The 16,218-nt window shown below is 44.6% G+C and overlaps 1 protein-coding gene across 4 annotated transcripts in view; it reads right to left on the reverse strand.

Annotated features, from left to right (window-relative positions):
- Window positions 1–16,218, reverse strand: part of Abcc4 (ATP binding cassette subfamily C member 4 (PEL blood group)) — a 224,165-nt gene that overhangs the window by 129,080 nt on the left and 78,867 nt on the right. For all 4 annotated transcript variants that reach the window (XM_005317040.5, XM_005317042.5, XM_078016213.1 and 1 more), the window contains 4 exons: window positions 15,356–15,605; window positions 12,579–12,680; window positions 7,950–8,039; window positions 6,599–6,790 (listed from right to left, as the gene is read on the reverse strand). In XM_005317040.5, coding sequence (XP_005317097.2) covers window positions 6,599–6,790; window positions 7,950–8,039; window positions 12,579–12,680; window positions 15,356–15,605 — 634 coding nt within the window. The remainder of the gene's footprint in view (window positions 1–6,598; window positions 6,791–7,949; window positions 8,040–12,578; window positions 12,681–15,355; window positions 15,606–16,218) is intronic.

Raw genomic sequence — 16,218 nt, forward strand, 5'->3', positions numbered from 1 at the left:
GCAAGTGGGCTGCGAGGCAGAGAGACTACAGTGCTTTCAGCATAGAAAAGGGGACAGCAAGGGCGACGTTGACAGAGCTGGGAGGCAGGGGACGCAGGTGGAGGGGATAGAGCCAGAGTTCAGGTATGGCCAGACTGGGATGCCCACTGCTGCTGGACACACAAGTCTGCAGACAGGCCGAAGAGCACTGTGCAGGCTTCAGCAAGCGGGTGGCCTCTAAAGCCATGGGGCTTATTTTCCCCAGCAACAGACAGGTGCTCACCTCTGCCTTAGTTCCCACCACCTGCACGGTTTCCCACGCCTGCACAGTGACACTGGAGGATCATGACAGAGCAACATTCAAAATCTACACAGGAAACAACAGCAGGGAAAAGCAAAGGAAATGGAACTGGAGGGATATTGGACAGGTGGGGTGGACTGAGACCACCGCTCCACACAAGCCAGGAGAAAAAGGAGAGCTAAGATAAGGGGGTTCTACTTGAAGATCTAGGGATCTATTCGGTTTCATTTGCTCATTTTTAAATCGACAAAGCACAGAACCTTAAAAAAGAAAGAAGAACATTTCCCAAAAAATAGGATAACAATCAGGTCTAATACACAATATTTCATCTAGAAATCTCTACTTAATTAATCGTCACTATAGGGCTGGGGATGTGACTCAAGGGGTAGCGCGCTCGCCTGGCATGCGTGCGGCCCGGGTTCGATCCTCAGCACCACATACCAACAAAGATGTTGTGTCCACCGAGAACTAAAAAATAAATATTAAAAATTCTCTCTCTCTCTCCCTTCTCTCACTCTCTCTTTAAAAAAAAAAAAATCGTCACTATAATCATCACTACACAGGGCCTGGCTTAGGCCAAGTATGTGGGTACGGACGAACTTTCACAATTACCAATCACAGACTCTATGGCATCAGCCCTTTAGAGATCAATCCTCATTTCTTGGTCTTTACTTGGACCAATTTGAAGACAAAGCAAATGGCACATTGGGCTCCCCATGAAAAGTGGAGTTTTAGACCTCCCTGGGTCCTCTTCCTGGAGAAACAGGAATCACTCAACTCCCAGGAGGCTGTGAGAACCCAAAGGAATATGAGGATGAAAACCCTCAACCTGAAGAAAAGAACAAGAATGTACTGCAAATTGCACTTGGTGCCTGGAGACATATTCCCAAGCCAACCAGCAGTGGTACCCCAGCCACTGTGCGAATCACGCTAAGCACAGCACATCCCCAAAAGAAAGAGACTATTTTCAGCTAATCCCACCCCCCTCCACCCCCAGTCTAAAATGACACCTAGACACAGAGTTCCCAACAGACTCAAAGCTGAGCTGGACTCCTTTCCAGGGAAAAACAGCAATCACCCTCATATGAGGTGGTATACTTTATTTTGCTTCTTCGCCACGCTCAGAAGTGGTCGTCATCTCTTGCTTTCAGTTTTCATGGAAAACAATGAGCCGGTTTAAGATATAGGACCCCAGTCTCCACCCCACACACTGCTGATGTGGCCCCTGGTTCATTGCTGACCATCCCTGTAAGCTGTTCTCATTATTTCTATGCCTTGATTGTGTGTTGTTTCCTCTCACCAGGGGGTAACACAGCAATCTTAGCCATTTTCAAAGACACTTCAAATCCACTCTTTTCATTTAGCACAATTAGGGGGAAAGGAGTGGCTTCATTTAGCATAATTAGGGAACAAGAGAGGCTCTGGTCTGGCAGAAGAACACTGAGTACGACAACCACCGATGCTGTGGTTCTGCAAACTTACCCATAAGCTTCTGATAGGGAAAATGATCTAAAGTGAAGTCTAAGCCAGGCCAATCTCCCAATCGTGATTTTCTGGCCTGGGCAAAGGGAAAGCATGAGCTGAGCACATGTTTCAAGCGTCCCAGGAGAAAAAGGTGCTCATTCACACTTACCTTCCTTGTCTCTCAGTAAAACTTAACCCATTATTCCATTTACGACTGTTTGACGTAACCAGAGGAAAACCAGGGAATGGCTATGCTGGTTTAAAGCCCAAAGGCCAGAAACACACCACATTGCCTTCATGATGGCGGATGCCCCACTGAGGCTGTTGGCCCTGAGGCCTTGGCGAAGTCAAAGGGCAGAGCTCTCCTGCATCTCTGCTCAGTTCTTCTTCCACAGAGAACTGTCACTCCTCTTGTGGCCTGTCAGTGACCTCCCCACCTTCCAGGCCCAGCTCCAATCTCTTCTATGAAACCGTTCCCGTTTCCCCAGGTAGAGATCACCTCTCTTTCTGGTGGGTTCCTAAAACTTGTCTCATGAAGGACTCGCCTTATTCTGCTTCACGATTTATTGTGAATACATTGTACTCAGCTCATTTCCCCACTGGGCAGCTCCGGGATGGCAGGAACCAGGCACCCAGTGCCGGTCTGGAGGAGCGATCTCATCTAACCCTCGCTCCAACCTGCATTAAGTACTGGCCCCGTGGACAGACGAGAAGTGGAGATCAAGCCTAAGTGGCCCAGGGACTCTCAGAGATCACAAAGAGGGCTGGAATCTGGACCAAGCTCATCTCTGAACTGAGCATTTTTACTGTTTCAGTTCACGTTGCCCCAAGTGGTTGTTGAAAGATATATTTAAAATACAAACAATACCAAAGCAACAGAAAACCCGGAGCCCTCTCTCCCCATTCGCACACTGCACAATCAACTCAAGCCTCCATATTTGGATCCCCCTCTTGCAGCTCTTGCAACTCAGCATTTCTTATTTAATTATTTGTTATTTCTTATTTAATTATTAAATTTTATTAAATTTCTGATTTAATTTTTTATTTATTTCTTATTTATTAACCTAAGCCACAGGAGCCCATCTGTTTATCCCGATTAAGGGATTAAGAAAAAAGACATAATAATTATTTCATAATTGTCAGGTCAAACTGGAAAGAAAATGTCCAAGTTAACAGGAATGTGAAAAATGGGAGGAAAAAAACTATAGACCTGTGGGTATCCCAGAGGGGTGGTCTATGTGGAAAAACATCACACTTGAATTTATCACCCACACCTTTGTATATTACTTAAAAGTTCTAAAAAAATACCCAAGGATAAAAGGATAATGTACAGATAGATGTCACTTAATAATTATACTGCATTTATTATTGTGGCAACCATTCTTGTATTGCTGGTTTTTTTTTTAAGTACACTATGAAGACCCTACACAAATGTCAAATTAAATAATAGAAGTTGTACAGTCAGATACTTTACTCCCAATGTTACATTCTAGGTGATTTTACCCAAAATTTGGGATATAACAAAGGGCTAACATTAATATAAAGCCTCTCCTGTGCTAAGGGATCTGGTGTTTTAAACTGATGATCGCATTTCACCCCCACAAGCCTTATAAGGTTGACAGACGGAGAAGATGAGGCTTGTAAGGTTCAGACAATCAGCCAAACACACACCCAGTTAAGAGGAACTGAGACTCTTCACAGAGCTGTTGGACCACAGGGCCTGGGATTTTAACCACCGTGACAAGATGATGAGGTTGCTTCCTGGGTCAAGTCCAGTGACTCTCCACAAGACCCCTTGGAATATATAATCAGCCAGAGGGATGCTCCTACATGGGAATTATCCCTTCATCTCACTATTTGATCTCGGAAATGTTTTCATCTCCATGAACTTCCAAATTTACTTCAATTAGATCTAGTACAAAGCATTTAGTTGTTTAATCAATATATCAAATGAGAGATCCGGCCTTTTTCTGGTTTTTTTTCCCCACCTCCAGGGCTTTTTGGAAAGAGGGTAAGAGGAAACTGTGAGAAGAAATCTTTATTTCACTCATCACTGACTGACTGAGATAAAAGGGCGACATCGTGCCAACAGCTACCACTTACCAAAACCTGACATGTTTGCACTTCACAGGTGCCCATATCTCCCCCAATTAATAAGAAACAAAACTGAGGCAAAAGCCCAGAGCTACCCAGGACAGTTGCCCTCCCATGACAAAGCCTCTTCCACTACACCGCAGCCTGCGTACTACAGGACACCCTGATCCGTGGCCCCCTCACAGCCACCCCTGACACAGGATGCACCACGGAGATGGCTGAGGCTCTCCCAAGGCATTAAGTGGTTCCCTGGTTTCTTAACGATCTTGCTGATGTCCTCCTAAGTAGGGTCACCCGCTGGCACTTCAGAAACTGCAAAACATCTCAGCCCATGCTCTCATTTTGCATCTGACCCCAGAGGCCACCACAAAGTAACAGGATGCTATCTTCAAAGTAACAACAAGCAAAGGACAAGGCCGGGCCAGGACTCCGGCTTGGTTCTATTTCTTTACCCTGGGCTGCCTTCACGCAGAGGATGGAAATGGTGCCCTTCGGCAGAGCAGGATCCCCATCCATGTGCATCAACAGCTTATGAAAAGTCAAAAGTAGGCCAAAACCCCAGACACGGCCCCTGTCATGGGTCCAGGCCTCCCACGTGCCTGTGGGGGCCCTTGTCCCACTTGCCATCACAGATGTTCCACCATGTGGCTGGCTTGACCTGGGAGTGTGAAGCCGCCCACGGGCATCAGGAGTTGAACCTGATTAAAGGGAGAAGGCAAGGCTTGAGATCTTTTTCCCATGCTCAACCTCCTAAGTCACCCAGTCTCTCAAATAGTGCTGTCCTAGAAACAGCATAATTGAGAGGCGCCAGGGCACTGGCAGAATTGGAATCAGGAGTCCTGCAGCCACACCTGACCCTGATCTGCGAGCGTCCAGGTGAGTCACTCTGCATCTCCAGATCCCAGTGGCCCAATAAGGAGAGTAGCATTGAAGACTAAGAAATTATAGTAGAAGACCGAAAACTCCGGTACCTGTGTACACACGTGTCTATGACAGGCAGAGAGAGCACACATATGTGATCCAAAGCACTAGAGCGAGATGACTGACACCGAGTGGACGCTCAGTTGGTGGGATCTATTATGATCACTCTTCTACGTTTGCTGTATACTATTGAGTTAAAACTCTAAGGCCTGTCATCCCAACAACTTAGGAGGCTGAGGCATGAAGACCACAAGTTTGAGGCTAGCCTTGGCAGCTTAGCAAGACTCAGTCTCAAAATGAAAAATGGAAAAGCCTAGGGATGGAGCTCAGCTATAAAACAGCCCACAGTTCAACCCTAGTATTGCAAATTATTTAATTAAAAACAAAAATCCAGCTCGTCATTGCTCGCTGTCATTTTTAAAAACACATAGTGTCTCAGGACAAGGCAATGAAAGTTCATTAAACAATTATTTCCCTGTCCACACCATCCTAAAATGCTGCTTACCGACACAATCTATGATATTCAAGCCAGTATTCTAGCAAAATTATGCTTTCCTCACAAAGTTGGCTGGGCACCTTCAAGACCACCCCTGTGAAAATTTGCCTGGCCTTTCCTTCAAAGTACAAAAGAACAGCTGGACGTGCAGGCCACACTGAACAGATCCCGCAGAGAGCCCTTTGGAGCCATCATTCACCAATTTTTAACCCAGAGAGGGTACACAGAGTTTATCAGTAATATACATTTTGTCCTTTTCCAACTTATATTCAGATAACTATGTTCATCAATCATCTGCCAGTGCTCAATAAAACCTTTCATCTTGCCATTTTTGTGAAACTCAACGTCATCCTGAAAATAATCTCTAACGGGGAAATGATGCAGTATTAAAAATACATTTTAAAACATTTTATTTACTAAAAGTACAAGTAAAAAACCAAGTGGAATGAGTGTAGTGGTGCACCTATAATCCCAGCAACTTGGGAGGCTGAGGCAGGAGGATTTCAAGTTCAAAGGCAGCCTCAAAAATGAACTAGGCCCTAACCAACTTAGTAAGACCCTATCATAAAATGGAAAAAAAAAAAATTTAGAAGGCTGAGGGTACAGCTCAGTACTAAACCCCTCAGTTCTGTTCCCAGTACCCAAAAAAGAAAGAAAACAAAGTGGAGCAGGGAATCTATGGTCAGACAGGTCCATCAACACACTGAGAGGTGCAGTTCTTACTGGAGTCTGATTCAAACTAGCAGGTAAACAAGGCTTCTTAATGAGATAATTAAAGAACTACACATGCCACCTAGAAAGTCAACCATAGCAAGGAATTCTGTCATTCTTTAGGTATAATGTTCTGATGGTTTTTTTCCAAAGGAGTCTTACCTTTTAAAGAAAAATAATGAAAAAATTTACAGATGACATATGTGAAATCTAGGGTCTGCTTGAGAATAACTGGAGGGGATGTGTCTGCAGGGGGCAGGGGTGGAAATGACACAAGGTTGGCCACTAGCTGACCATATTTGAAGCTGGACAATAGGCAGGCATGGGAAGGCTCAATATGCAGTTCTCCTCACTTTTGCAACATTTATAACTTTCCAACTTAAAAAAATAAAAGTCAGAACTTCACGAAACCAAACCAAATCCCCCCCAAAATGGGGCCTGTGAATGTCACTATTACACCATGATTAAGCTAGTAGAGCTGTGAGAGAGGGCATGTGTTTGTCCAGCAGAGTAGCTTAAAACGTTAGATAACATGCAAAAGTCGGTCAAAATAAACTTCACGAAAATCTTGTAATTCACACTAACGAGACAGAACTAGTAATTCAAGGGCTGCAGCTCAAGTCGTCACTCACCTTTTTTAAAGCACAAGCCTTTATTACTTTTTCATATCGTTCTTTTTCATATTTCTTCCCAAATAAAATGTTACTCCTCACGGTTCCTGAAAACACCCAGGGCTGCTGAGAAACATAGGCGATCCTTCCATGCACATTCACCAGCCCCTGACTCGGGGGCAGCTCCCCCAGCACGGCACTCAACAGCGAGGACTGGAAGGAAGGGTGGAAAGCACGTGGGAAGTCAGCACTGGGGACAGCAGGAGCACCCTGCACCCGGCCCTGCCCAGCCCTGGGGATGGACCTCCAGTCTTTCATTTAAAACAAGATAAGAGGCAGCACTAGGCATTTCAACGAAATATTAGAAATACCACTATTAGTCAAAGTAAAATAATATTTTATAAAGAATATTAATAAAATAGAGCATAACGATCTACTCTGCCCAAACCGGTTTCTCCCAATGAAATGCTATATGCAATTACTATAGGTCATTAGTAATACTACAGGAAATGCTGGGTGCAGCTGAGAGTTGATATTGAGTGCAGTTGTTACCCATAGCCCATACTTATCCAAATACTTGTTCTGGAAAAGGTATCAAGAACTAATACACCTAATGCACTAGGGAAGAATTTTTTTTTTAGAGGACCTTTAGAGAGCAAAAATCCATCATAAAAGGAAGCGATCCCCCTACCACCTGTACATGCTACATTGCTTTAGAACACACAAGACTCAATGTGCATGCAGGTTTCCTTCTAATCTTTCACAACATAGACATGTCACATGCCTGTGGTGGCCACTGTTAGAGTGCTTATAGCACTGAACTAAAAACGTCTGTTTCTCACTGTCTGGCCCCAGAACCTGGGAGCACAAGCGACTGGGTCTAACTTATATGTGCACCTTCTGCTCTAAGCATAGCACCAGCCGTGGACGTACTTTTACAACATGTGCACTGGCATGACATTATGAGTGACATGGGTAAGACAAAGGAAGACATGTGTAAAGATGGACAATCTCCAGATGTCTCATAGGATCTAGGGTGTGCTCTGACCAAAGGAAGTCCCCACTTTGTCAGTCACTGCATCCTGAACAGCAGCCACATAAATAACTTTGTTCCCTGACATGTCCAACTTCTAGACAAGGAGTTCCCAACTGTAAAACCTGAAGCACCAAAGCAAATACAATACACAAAAGGCAGACTTTTTCAGAAGATCACATAAGCTTCTTGCAAAACCATCATCCCATAGAACACGCTGAGAAAGACCGTTCCAGGGACAGTCAATTCAAAACCATGTTGTGCACTGCTCTGGGCTCCACTCTAGAACGTCACAAGGAACGTGGTGGTGCCTGAGCTGCCACAGGCCTCACAACTTACCTTGCCTGCTCCCACGGGGCCAACCACAGCCAGCAGTTCACCAGGTCGGACAGTAAAGGACAGGCCTTGTAGGGTTGGGGTTTCTGATGCCTACAAAAAAAATGTGTCCATTTTAATAAAGTAATATAAATCACTCCAAAAGGTGCAGAAAATAAAGCAAGAGTCACACACGAATGTACCCCATATCTTTCTTCCTATTTTAATAGGACACGTCCTAGCCTTCTTTTCATCCAGCCATACTTCTTGGTGGGGTTGACAGCAGTTTCAGCAACTTTACGATTTAAGGGAAAAGCCCTTGAACCACATTTCCACATGAATTCAGCACTAGACATTCATAGATAGCATTAAAGTAGCAGAAATGACAAGGCAACCCTTTTGAAATGAAAACTCTTCATTTCACACTAACTTACTAAAATAATATTCCTTTTCATTTTTAGTAAAATAATATTCTTTTTTATTTAGGGGGGTTTGTTGTTGTTTTGCCTTTTGGTTTTGTTTGTTTGTTTGTTTGTTTGTTTTTGGGGGGGGTATCAAGGATTGAACCCAGGGGCACTTTACCAGCCTAGTTTTTATTTTGAGACAGGGTCTCACTGAGTTGCTGAGGCTGGCCTCAAACTTGCAATCCTCTTGCCTCAGCCTCCCAAGTTGCTGGTATTACAGGTGGGTGTACCCCGCCCGGCCTAAAACAATATCCTTAATATTCAATATGGAAGGTTTTTCATTGTTTTGAGTTTTCGCTTGGTTTTCATCTTCTGTTTCAACAACCTCCAGAAGGTGGCAGCACGAGTTCACAGCATTCCCAGTCCCTAAGAAACAATTTAAAATCCCCACTCATCGCTGCATCTTCGATTCAAAAAGAATGAGAGTAATGCTCGCTTACATCATCCAGTCACTCTCTGCAAGAGAATGCTTACAAATGCTGCTCAGGGCTATAACCAAAGCTCCACTTTAACAACAAAACTGGGGGACAGATGAAGGGCAGTGGAGCCTGGTGTGGGTCAAAGTGAAAAGTCTGTTCCTACACCTGTGGCCTGTTGCCTTCCTGCCAGGCAGGATCAACATGGAGCTTCTACTACAAACACCAGGAAGACTCCCCACAATGTGCAGTCCAGCACAGCAGGGGGAGGAGTAAAGTACTTCAACACTCCCAAGAATCACATTCCTGAACAGCGCATAAATTCTAAGATCTAACTGGAATCCTAATTAGAGTAAGATATGTCATGTTTGTATAAATACGTCAGCAAAAATGACAAATAAAATTTAAAAAGAGACTTAAAACTATATGTATCATGTAGAGTTTGAACATCCTTGATCCAAAGTCCAAAATCCAAAATCTGAACCTTCTGGATATCCCAAGTAGAAAATTGCACATCTGACCTTCTTGTATAAAACTACCTTTAGGCCATGTATATCTGAAACATGAATGAATTTCACACTTAGACTTCAGTCCTAACTCCAAGATAACTTTTTATGGACATGTAAATATTCCAAAATCTAAAAATATCTGAAATCTCAAATACTTCTCGTCCCAAGCAAATTCTTAATAATCGCTCAAGTTTAAAAAAAAAAAAAATCTTGGGCTGGGGATATAGCTCAGTCAATAGAGTGCTTGCCTCACATACACAAGGCCCTGGGTTCTAATCCCCAGCACCACCAAAAAAAATTTTTTTAAATGTTGTTTTATAGTTTCTCAGTTCAATTTATTCTTCAGAAAGCCAAACCAGATTCATTCCTTCTGCACAGAACTTCCAAATATAACAAAATCAACTGGCAGATCAAAGTGTGTGGATGGGAACAGGAGTTCAGCACAGCATAATAAACCAAAATGAGGCTCCCTTTTCTCATTCAATGACAATCAGTACTTTGAATTATCTAGTCTTTGAATTATCTAGTCTTCAAGAAAAAGTCAGATAGTATAAAAGAGGAAAAGAATGGTTTTAAACTGAGTACAGAACCTCAAGAGTAGAATCACCAACTTTAAGAACTTTTGTCCAATCCCAGACATCATCACTATGAGAAACTGACATAACTATTGAAAACGTGGAGTAAGAAGACGTGATTCTGAAGAGTCACCCGGGGGGCTGTAATCCCATAGCTAGGATCCCTATCTGCATTTCCCACAGGGTGGATCTGAAGACTCTTGACCATGTGCACCCCATGGCTGAAGATCTAGCAAATTTTGAGCCCCAATCCCTGTGTGAGGAGCCCTCTTAAGAGGGGATATGTTCTATTATATAAAAAAACAACCAAGAGTGAATCAAAGGCAATGTGGCCTTTTCAACTCTAGCAGTGGCTCATGCCTGTAATCCCAGTGGCTCAGGAGGCTGAGGCAGGAGGATTGCAAGTTCAAAGCCAGCCTCAGCAATGGTGAGGTGCTAAGCAAATCAGTGAGACCCTGTCTCTAAATAAAATTACAAAATAGGGCTGGGGATGTGGCTCAGTGGTCAATCCCCAGTACCCACCCCCAAAAAAAAAAAATTGAAACGGGGGGGGGGGGGGGGGGGGCTGAGGCTGTAGCTCAGTGGTAGAGTGCTTGCCTCACACATATGAAGCACTGGATTTGATCCTTGGTGCCACATTATAAATAAATAAAATGAAGGTATTTTTTAAAAATTGAATCTCAAACTCCTGAAGGGCAGGACCCCCTCGGACAGGGCGTACCCATCTCTCATCATGGCCCTCAGGTTCTTGTTAGGGCAGGGAGGTTTCTGCCCCATGCAGGTGAGTCAGCCTGTGTACTGCTCTACTGTAACCAGAAGGGGGCAGCATTTGATGGCTAAGGGGGCTCCTGGTCATCTAGGCTCCCCTCACACTGAGGAGTTCCAAGGAACATAGCAGAGAAGCCCCCATGGAGATCTGAAGATCCCACAGGACCACAAACTACAGATGAGTCACAGATTCTAAATGAGAGCTAGCTTGGTGAGATCTTCCCCCAAATAAGGGTCTGACCCCAGGGGGCTGCAAATGGAGTCCGGATATTTCAACTCCAAGCCCAGCACACTCCTCATTCCACCTCAGTTTCCAACTACCCCCATCTCTGTGTCCCTGCCCCATCCAAGGACCCTGACCCAGGACCTCACATGACCCAGGATCCCCCAGACAAGGCCAGAGCAGATGAAGTGCTCTGCATGGGCAGCTGCAAAACAGGCTAAGAACATGGTTGTTCTCGGGAGTTTGATTCAAAAGCAATTTGGCAATGGGTCCTACAAGATGTGTACGGGCAGCCTTGGTGCTTTACCTAATCCAGTAGCATTTACCGGAGAGCCTCTTTATTGTGGGATTTTAGTGTGCTTCTCATTGACCCACAGAGCATATTAGGTTAGGATGTACCAAGTAGGCGAGGAGAAACCCCAGGTCAGGGCAGCCTGTACAAGTTCCCATGTGCAAAAGGTGTAGTACTGTGGCTGGGACAGATTACAGTTGAACTGGGAGAGATGGCGGCATTACATGCGAATTAGGTGAAGAGGATGAAGAAAACAATTACTTAGAGGTAAGAGCAGGTGAAGAAAGGAAGAGTCTATTATTTGGCATTCGCACCACAGAAGTGGGGAGCAGAGAGGAGCTGGGAATGAGCGCTGCTCAGCCCCTCTGGCTGCCAGTCTGTCCCACACTCCTACAAACTGCGATTCCAGACTCCCTCCAGCTCACGTTCAGCAGTGGAGAGCGTCTGGTCTGAGGCTGGTCCTTCCAGCTCCACCCACCTGCTGGCCTTACCCACCCACGGCCTCTTCTGCTTTCATCTCCTAAGTAACAAATTCCCCGAAGGAAATTCCCTCTCCTGTGCTGTGACTTCTGTTTCCCAGACTGACCCAGACTGAGAGAAGGAGTCCTGCACAGAAGACCAGCAGCCCAGGTGGAGGGCCTTGGAGAGGAGGGTAAATGGGGCACAATGGAGAGTCCGCAAGGCTGAGCACTTCTTGAAGGTGCTCCTGTTGTTCTTCCCATCTGCCTAAATGTCCTCAGGAAACCAAATGTGGCAAAATCCTGGTGGCCTCACCTGTTTCACTGTCTGTTTAGTATAAGACAAAACCCTGCAGTCAGGAATCCGGTTTACTATGCTGCCCCGCTGCCTCCTCCCTGCATGGAATGCCACCAAAATAGCCAGTACCCTCCAGAGGCACAAATAAGGGAGTCCCACACCTCCTCAATGCCAGCAAAAATCCAATTCATGGGCTTTCTCAGAATGTAATAAGATGACCTGAACACATGAAGGTAAAAAACTGACTCCCTCCAGTCTCTACCACCAACTGAAATGTGGTTAACACACTCCATGCCACACCAGGACTACCCTCTTCTATAGATTCTAACCTTATCAGTGTCTAAACTCAAGTATAGCAAAACCAAACTAAGGCAGCAATGAAAGTTCTCTTGAAATTGTGATAAAGAACAACTTGTCAAACAATTTAGGCTGATTTTGTATTTACTTCCTACTGATGACAAACCTTCCTGGTGATTTTTAGAATTTATATAACATTCTATCAGTAAATTAGAAAGCACCATTTTGTGCAAATATGTAAAATTACATTCGTAATACATATCATGCAATATATAAAATCTCAAGATTTCTATGAAATCCGAGGCACTAGTTGTCTTCTGGAAGTCATGACCTTGTGATAGAGGATGTGTTACCTTATCCCAGAAAGCAGTAAAATCCTGCACATGCACTATCATTTTACCCTCTGGTGGCAGTTGGGGGTCGTGCGGTGATATCTCATCAAGTAGCAGGAAGTTCTAAAAAAGAAGGAAAAACAGATTGTTTGAACTGCAGAAGCAAAAATCACTGCTTCCGTATAATTTGCAATATAGAACTCTATGCAGACTACACAGCATTTTATTGGTTGTATTTTAAGTGTTGATTCTAGGGCTGGGAAGGTTGCTCAGTGGGAGAGCTGCTTGCCTAGCGCGTTCCTTCCCCAGCACCGCAATAAATAAAAAGTGTTGATTCACATCAGAACATGCTAGATATTAAAAGATTTTACACACACACACACAGAAGAAATTTACAAATTAACAGCCATGAACGAACTTTCTGTTTAACATTTTCAACAAGTACATGGGTTCCTTTCTAAAGCAAAAATCCTGCTCCAAAGTTGAACACAGGTAGAACCTGAACTTTTTTTTAACTTCTACGTTATTAACAGTAAACATGGGGTGGGGAGTTGCGGTAGCAGAAAATGATTTGATATTTATTAAATCCTCAAATGTGCCAAACATCATGCGAGAGGCCAGGAGTGCAAAACTGAAGGCCATTCCTAAGCCTTCAGGAGTCAAGGCAGGACAGAAGCACAGGCAAGGACACATGACCAGTGGCAGAGATGGAAGGCAGGCCCAGGCTCTATCCGACTACCTTCTGGCTGGACTCAAATTCACTCTGCTTTTCTCCTCCCTCATACATATCAAATCAATATATCACAACATATCACTAATAATTCATCATTTTTTAAAAAATGTTCTTATCAGTTAGGTTCCCACCTCCTAAATAAATGTCCTCTCTTCTACTACCTGCTATTTTCTATACTAGTTAGCAGCTATTTGATGCAATTTAACTGAATAAATTCCTAGTTATTATTAAAACCTAACATAATAATAATCGGCAAACACCCTCTTGCTTCTCACATGCCAGACAGAATCCAATTAGAAAAGCCACAGTGGCACAGAAATTAAATAAACAACCTGGATGTCCCCTAGCACCTCCTCCCCCTCCCCAAATTTTGCATATATGGCAGAAACTTCTGGCTGTCCTCAAAATCTGTTCTCCATCTTCTGAGGTAACAAGACTCTTCATGTTTAGCTGGTACATGGCTGTCAAGAAAAAGGTCCACTCTTCCCAGTCTCCTGGGAAGCCAGGTGCACCCATGTGACAGCATGCTTCTGCTGCCATTAGGAAGCTGTTTCCTTCTCTGTGCAGCAGGAACACTGAATGCTTATCTCCTGGGACTATTGTCAGGATGGAACACTGGGCAGCACACAGACACCCAAGCCCCAGGCAGCAAGGCCAGAAGGAGCAACAGCAAGAGGACAACAGCTCAACACATGAGAAGCAGCATCGGGAAAAGTTACAAGGTATGTATACTTAGAAGTGTGCTGTGGCTGAAGTGAATTCTTCAGCGTTTTCTTTCAAGATGCAAAAGCTATATAAATGTTTCTTTTCTTTTCTTTTCTTTTCTTTTTTTAAAGGATCCCACTAAGATGTCCAGGCTGGCCTCTAACTTGGATCCTCCTACCTCAGCATCTGAGTGTCTGGGACAATAGGTGTGTACCATCACAAGAAAAAAAAAAAAAAATATTGACCTGCATGGATCATCCTTTACAAGTGTTCTTTGATCATGACAGAAAAAAAATGAGAAGCTTAGGCCTCTATGAGTAATTACATTTTTAAAAAAATTTAGATGTTGATGAACCTGTATTCACACTTGCTGGGTAAGTGCAGTACCACTAAGTCATAGTCCCAGCCCCGAGTAATTACATTTTATAAAAAAAAAAACTTTTAAATTTTATCACTTAAAAAAAATCTTGTCTTTTATGAAAATCCCCAATCCCCCAACGCCCCCCCCAAAAAAATCCCACACAGGGCCATGTGAGTTCACTGGAGGTCTGTTATTGGACATCCAGCACTACTGGGAACCTGGAGCAAAACAAGTATTTTACAGCCTTGATCCTGAAGTCCTTCCCAGGCCCTCTCACAGAGCCAATGAATCCTCGTCTTAGACAGGCTCATCGACACACAAATACTTGAGACCCCTGAGGAGACAGGCCCTTATCTTCACTACGCCGCTAGCGATTTAGGGACCGCTCTTTAGGAAAAGCAACAGCAGCATTGTGGAAATCAATAACTTGCACAGGAAGAAGCCTTCTAGAGACGGGCTCCTTGAAATTAAGAAAAAGTGAAGAGAGGACAGGGAGGAAAGGGGCAGGATCCAAAAGGCACACCCAGAAATCAACAAGCAAACCATCTGCGGAGAAGAGAACCCGTCCTTCAGCAGGGATGACCTTGTGAAGTGCAGGCCATCCTTCCTGTCCATGCTGCAGGGAGTTTCTAGCAAGTTCTTTCCTTCCAGCCCAAAGTAGCTGCCACTCGACTCAGCCCTGCACACAGCCCTGCCTACACCCTCCAGCTGGCCTCGGGAGGAAATGTGTTTGCTTCTCCTGCTTCTGGCCACACTCCTCGCTCCTGTAGTCCTCATTCCTACATCCAGGGCCCCGGGCAGCTGCCCCTAAGTGAGCAACAATTCTTGTGCCGTGTTCGCTACACTCTACCTAAGAAACATACCACATTTTGGACTGACTGTGTGTGCTGGTGCTGAAAGATTTAAACTTCCCTAACTTGGAACAGTGACACTAAGTAAAAAGAAAGCACCGCTGGACCCAACAGCCACCTACAACTTTAACATTATCTGCCACCACACCTTGATTCTTCGAATGCTGACCACTGCTTCAGACACTCTCTCGATGGCCGAGGGGAAGAACAGGGTGACCGTCAACCGCACAGCCCCGTACAGTGTCATTGCCACAAATACACGACTAGCTGTGATCACGTTGCCGAGCAGCACGTAGGTGGTGAAGGTCACAAACAGGATGATTTTATTTGCAACGAAAAATGAGGCCAAATTCATCCCTCTGAGGTAGGAGCTTCTCAGGACCTTGGAAATTTCCTTCCTGGAAAAGAGAGTCAAATGCATTTGTTTTTTCCAAGAAGCATCATCAAAAGTCATGAAACGGAGTGCCCTGTGAAAGTGGCCCCTTTGTTACATTATGGAAACATCTGCCAGCACAGGCCCTGGGGCAGCTTCCTCCAAAGACCACACAGAGCATTAGGTGACCATGCTGCTTTTCCATCTGAATGATGCTGAAGTCACCATGAGTCAATCAGACCACATTGGAAGAATCACCCTATCAAATTCATTCAATCAGTATTCGTAGCTATAAGTCAGGGGCCAGGCATCCCACTGATGTCAGTAAAATAAGCAAGACACAGCCTGTCCCCCGGAGGAGCTCATGAACTCATGGAAAAAGAGAAGAAGCAACCCCAAAGCTGTGAGACCCCAAAACACTGGAGAGAATAGCTAGCAGGAAACCTCACAGAGACACAGGAGAGGCAGGAGAAGCTATGGTGGAGTCAGAGAGGGCTGCAAGTCTGGAGGAAGCCAGGGAAGAGTGAAGCAAAGAGCACATCTGAACACCGGGAGGACCTACAAGGGTGCAAAAGTGAGAGGTGGCCAGGGGCTACCAGAAACTTGGAAGTCCCTCCTAGGAGCATATAAAGAACGCA

This window comes from Ictidomys tridecemlineatus, chromosome 6, assembly GCF_052094955.1.
Source record: "Ictidomys tridecemlineatus isolate mIctTri1 chromosome 6, mIctTri1.hap1, whole genome shotgun sequence".
In the NCBI taxonomy this organism is placed as follows: Eukaryota; Metazoa; Chordata; class Mammalia; order Rodentia; family Sciuridae; genus Ictidomys; species Ictidomys tridecemlineatus.